This window comes from Dromiciops gliroides, chromosome 2 (genome assembly GCF_019393635.1).
Source record: "Dromiciops gliroides isolate mDroGli1 chromosome 2, mDroGli1.pri, whole genome shotgun sequence".
NCBI classification, from domain to species: domain Eukaryota; kingdom Metazoa; phylum Chordata; class Mammalia; order Microbiotheria; family Microbiotheriidae; genus Dromiciops; species Dromiciops gliroides.
This window is the reverse complement of record NC_057862.1, coordinates 152,161,391-152,167,390: the sequence shown is the minus strand read 5'-3', so window position 1 is coordinate 152,167,390 and position 6,000 is coordinate 152,161,391. Positions and strand designations below refer to the sequence as shown.

At 39.9% G+C, this 6,000-nt stretch overlaps 1 protein-coding gene across 4 annotated transcripts in view; it reads right to left on the bottom strand.

Annotated features, from left to right (window-relative positions):
- Positions 1-4,490: 4,490 nt before the first annotated feature.
- The window catches only part of MAP2K5 (mitogen-activated protein kinase kinase 5), a 292,452-nt gene continuing 290,942 nt past the window's right edge, over positions 4,491-6,000 (bottom strand). For all 4 annotated transcript variants that reach the window (XM_043988207.1, XM_043988206.1, XM_043988208.1 and 1 more), the window contains one exon: positions 4,491-4,988. In XM_043988207.1, coding sequence (XP_043844142.1) covers positions 4,884-4,988 — 105 coding nt within the window. In that variant the 3' untranslated portion in view covers positions 4,491-4,883. The remainder of the gene's footprint in view (positions 4,989-6,000) is intronic.

Sequence of the window (6,000 nt, the reverse complement as noted above, 5' to 3'; positions counted from 1 at the left end):
TCTTGGATGCTATGTCCTTCTTTTTTTTTAATTAATAAAGTATTTTATTTTTTCCTTTACATGTAAAGATAGTTCTCATCTTTTGTTTATACAAGCTTTACAATTTCATATTTTTCTCCCTCCCTCCCCTCCCTTCCCCTTCCCCTAGACAGCAGGTAATCTGATATAGGTTATATATATATATATATCCATATATACACATAATAACATTAATCCTATTTCTGCATTAGTCATGTTATAAGAGAAAAAATCAGAGCACTGATGAAAAACCTCAAAATAGAAAAAAAAACAACAGCACCAAAAACAAAAGAAATAGTATGGTTCATTCAGCATCTATACTCAACAGTTATTTTTTTTTCTTGGATTTGGAGATCCTCTTCCATCATGAGTTCCCTGGAACTCTTCTGTACCATTGCATTGGTGAGAAGAATATAGTCCATCACAGTAGATCAACACTCAATGTTGATGATACTGTGTACAATGTTCTTCTGGTTCTGCTCATCTCACTCATCATCAGCTCACGCAAGACCCTCCAGGTTTCTCTGAACTCCTCCTGCTCATCATTTCTTACAGCACAATAGTATTCCATTGTATTCATATACCACAACTTGTCCATCCATTCCCCAATTGATGGGCACCCCCTCAACTTCCAATTCCTTGCCACCACGTAAAGAGCAGCTATAAATATTTTTGTACATGTGGGTCCCTTTCCCCCTTCCATGATTTCTTTGGGCAAAAGACCCAAAAGTGGTATTACTGGGTCAAAGGGTATGCACAGTTTTATCGCCCTTTGGGCATAATTCCAAATTGCTCTCCAGAATGGTTGGACCAGTTCACAGCTCCACCAACAATGAATTAGTGTTCCAATTTTCCCACAGCTTCTCCAACATTTATTATTTTCCTTTTTTGTCATTTTAGCCAATCTGATAGGTGTCAGGTGGTACCTCAGATTTGTTTTAATTTGCATCTATCTAATCATTAGAGATTTAGAGCATTTTTTCATATAGGAATAGATAGCTTTGGTTTCTGCTACGTCCTTCTTAATGTAGCCCAAGAGCACATTAGTTTTTTTTCTGGCTGCCACATCACAATGATGACTCATTTTGAGCTTGCAGTCTCCTAAGACACTGAGATTGTTTACAAAACCATGGTTGCCTCTCCATGCCTTCCCCATCTTGTACTTGTGAGGTTATTTCTTTTTTAACCCAAGCACGACTTTTCATTTTCCCCCAATGAATTTCATCTCATTAGATTCATCCTAATGCTCTAGCCTATCAAGACCCTTTTGGATTCTAAATCTCTTATCCGCTATGTTAACTATCCCTGGTTTGGGTCATCTGCAAATGTGATGAACGTGCTATCTATATCTTCATTCATCATTGATAAAAATGTTAAATAGCACAGGGCTAAATACAGTTCCCTGGGGTACTCCGCTGGACACCTCCTGTCACACTGACATTGAATCATTAAAAACTACTCTTGAGTCCAATGATCCAACCAGGTCTGAATCCATTGATTTCACATCTCTCCATTTTCTCCAGGAGAATGACATACTATACATTATCAATAGCTCTGCCAAAATCTAGGTAAACTATATCCACAGCATTCCCCTTATTTGCTGGTTTAGTAATCCTGTCAAAACGGGAAATGAGGTTAGTATGGCATGACTTGCTGTTTTAAAAGAATTTTAATTTTCTGTTATTCTGTATTTGACAGATGCAATCAAATATAGCATTTCCAAAAACACTGAAAAGAAAATAAGGATTGATTGTACATGTAACCATGATTATTATACATGGCTTACCTTTTTATAAAGACTATGATCAATTGAACATGTTAGTTTCAAAGCTGTCCTATTCATCTGTTCCCTTCTAAACCTCCTTTGTTTTCTTCAGTGTATTAAAAATGCTATAGTGACCCTCTCTTTTCTCTACTTTTTTAGGGAGCGCACACAGCATCCCTACAACTTCTGCTCCCTCCAAGATTCTCCACCCAAATGAACATGTTAGTTTCAAAGATGTCCTATTCGTCTGTTCCTTTCTAAACCTCCTTTGTTTTCTTCAGTGCATTAAAAGTGCTATAGTGACCCTCTCTTTTCTCTACTTTTTTAGCATCCCTACAACTTCTGCTCCCTCCAAAATTCTCCACCCAAATTAAAAAAATAACCACCACCCTCTTTGGTATCAAATAAGCATAATCAAGCAAAATAACAAATCCCCATATTGGCAATGTCTGAAAATGGACATTCCAGTCTGTCCCTTGAGTCCCTCCCCTCTCTGTTAGCTGATGGGTAACATGCTTCATTATTGGTGGCAGGACCTATTCTAAATGAAGTCATGTTAGCTAGCTCTTTGTAATCACTGTTCCTTTTTCCAGATGTTTGCCAATCATCTCTTAAATTATTAATTCCAGAATATTTCCAGGAATCTAAGTCAAGCCTACTGGCCTATAGTTTGTAGACTGTTTTCTTTCTTGTTTTGAAAATCAAGACATTTACCATCCTCTAATCTTGTGGTTCCTCTCTCCTGGTTTCCACGATACTCCTATCAGTGACAGTGTTGAGCAATCACATCTGTCACAACTTTTTCAGAACCTGAGAATGTAGACTTGGACTGGTTGACTTGATTTTATCAAGGGTAGTCAGTGCTCTCTTACTATCTCTTTACTTATCTTGGTAATCAACTTCCAGTCATTCTCTCCCCCCTCTATCATTTCTAATATAAAGAGAAAACAGAAATAAAGAACTGAGCCAGTTTTGTCTTCTCTATTTTTCACCTATCATTGTCTCACCCATCCCAAGTGTTTTCTTTAGTTTCTCTCATTGTTTTGACTTATTCTGAGCTTCCTATTCCTAACCATATTTTGACAGGACTCTGTTATGTTCTTATCTTTTCCTTCTTTGGCCTTTCTTTTGACCATTTCTTTTTTTTTAGTGAAGCAATTGGGGTTAAGTGACTTGCCCAGGGTCACACAGCTAGTAAGTGTTAAGTGTCTGAGGCCGGATTTGAACTCAGGTACTCCTGACTCCAGGGCCAGTGCTCTATCCACTGTACCACCTAGCTGCCCCTTAACCATTTCTTTTTAAAGTTGATTGGTGAATTCCTTGTGCATCAATACCTGTCTCCTCAAACAAATCCTAATTTATCCCCCTCCCCATTGGAATTATTTCTATTTGTTTCTTCAGAATTTCATTCTTGAACATATCCCATCCTTCTTGGACTGTCTTTCCTGAAGCATGAGACTAAACCTGTATCTCCTCTTAACCTTTTTGAAATACCATCAACTCTCAGTGTGCTCATGAGATTGAATTTGCCTCCTTGAATTAGGAACTCAAGTCCCTCTTCGTGGCATTTGTATATACTTTTCAGAAGGTTAATTTTTTTTCCTATTGGCTCCTTTATAGGATTTTATCTCTTATAAATCTCTGGGTATCTTAGTTGCTATTTTTCCTTCTCTGAAGCTTTCTTCTACATCAGGGATTCTTAACCTTTCTTGGGTCAGACTCCTTTGGTGATCTGGTGAAGTCTATGGATTCCTTCTCAGAATGTTTTAAAATATTTGTGTGTATGTATATGTATTTATGCATGCATGTATATATATGCATATATGTATATTTTGATATTGTATGTTGTTTTTCGGTCATGTCCAACTCTTTATGACCTCATGGCCCATAGTATGCCAATAGTAACCATAGGTTTTCTTGGCAAAGATACTCGGGTGGTTTGCCATTTCCTTCTCCAGTTTGTATTGTATATCTCTATATCTGTATCCATGCACATACCCACATAGGTTTTACTCATTGGAATGTTGATACAGAATACAGCTGTATGGTTCAGTAGGAAGAGCAACAGATAGAAGTCAGAAGGCTTGAGTTTTAGCACAGGCTTTGCGAACTACCTTTGCATACTAACTGTGGTGACTGCACAAATCACTTAACTTCTGCCAGGCTCTCTTTCCTCATCTGTCAAATGTTGGGGTAGGACTAGGTAATATCTATACCTTAACTGACCTATCCAATTGTACCCAGCCCATGCTTTGCATCCCATCTGGCCATCCACCAGGGCCCCCACCCCCACTCCCATCCCATCCCACTCTTTTTCAGCTCAGGCAGTTGAATTTACTCTTCTGAATACTCTGAATCATCAAATCAATGCTTCCATTGGAAATGGAAAATGGCAACTGGATATGGTCATCTATTGCCTGATGGCTCCACCCGTAGTCTCTCTGGGTGCTTAGACTAAGGGTCTCTTCTGTGGCTACCACTTCCCTGGGTGCATTGTCATTGCCTGGGCAGGAATGGTCTCAACTTTCATGTGTGTAAACACACCACCTAATAATCTGTATGACACGTAGGAAGTGTCTAATTAATGCCTGTGACTTTGGTTGACTGATCTAAAGTCCTTTTCAGCCCTCTCCCGTCCTAAGTTTTCTCATACACACAGACTCATCCGGGGTCGATGACACAAAACCAAACTTAAATGAGGTGGTTACATAGTTGTAATGCTTTTATTGTCGTTACATGACACACTTGAGCTTCTTTCTCTCTGGGAGTTCCAATCCTTTCCCCTCCCCCTACTCCTTTCCCACTTAAAAAAATACAACAAAGCTAAAAAATATCAGAAAAGGCCATACAGGGAATGGGAGTATCCAGGCTCCCTGGGCCCATCACCTCGTCAGGCACGTGACAGCAAAAGGTTCACACTCAGTAATTTCATAGGGCTGAAATGGACACGTGTCCAAGGCTCTTCTGGTGCTTGGAAACAACACTATGTAGTGAACATAATGACAATACGATAGGTTGCAGGTTTCTTTCTTTCTTCTTCTTTTTTTTTAAACCAGTGGTGGGATTTCCTTTCCACAGCTGCTTTCTGGCATATCCCTGCTCACTGAGGCCCCTGCTGGCTCCGTCTCTCCTCCAGCATCCTGCACACCCACATAGAGACCACTTCAGCATTCCCATCGTTGTACTGCATGATGAATGGGTGGCCCTAAGGGAGCAGAAGCAGATCTATTAGTCAATAAGTTTTTTGTTTGTTTGTTTTTTCAGGGCAATGTGGGCTAAGTGACTTGCCCAGGGTCACATAGCTAGTGTGTCAAGTGTCTGAGGCTGAATTTGAACTCGGGTCCTCCTGAATCCAGGGCCAGTGTTTTATCCACTGCGCCACCTACCTGCCCCGGAAGCAGATCTATTAGTAATAATATTCATCCTAACAAAACCTCCATGAAAGTTCCATTCTAATGCTATGTAAGTGGGCCCGTTTACCAAGGTGGAAAATGCTGTGATCAGCATGTTCTGTGATGGATGGCCTTATGCCACCATTGTAAAGAAAGTGTTTTGCAAACCTTGAATGGGGTGGGGAAACTGGTTTTATAGTCAAAGAACCTGAGATTTTTGTTGTCTGAGAATAAGAATAGTTTTCAGAGAGGCTCAGATTCAGGGAACTGGCTGCCTGGTGATGGCTTCTGTGGCCACCTGAACCCATGAAACAGTCCTGCTAATAATCAATCGAGTTACAAATGTATGGGTGGAAGGAGTAGCCACAGGGATGAAATCAGCTAACAAAAATCTAAGGTGGGATTTGAACCCAGATCATCTGATTCCAAGTCTACTATTGCCTCTCTGGAGCCATCTTGTTTACCCTATGGTCCCTTTCCTTTGGTCCTTGGTAAATACTGTCTCGTCCTGTTAGTTATCTTTTCGTATGTATCTGTCCTGTCTCCCCTACTGGACTGTAAGCTTCCTGGGGGTGGGGATTGTGTCTAATACTTCTTTAACCTCCAAAGTGATTCTTATGCCCAATGATGGGCATACAGCAGGATGTTTTCATTGAGATCTTGTTTTTATACCACTTTTATTTTCTACTCCACTCCCAATATCCCAGTGAGTCATCTCTTATAACAGAGAATTTTAAAAAGAGAAAAAAACCCTCACAGTTCAGCAAAACTAACCAAGACATCAACTGAATTGGTCAGTATATGCAAAATCACCACAATCACAGC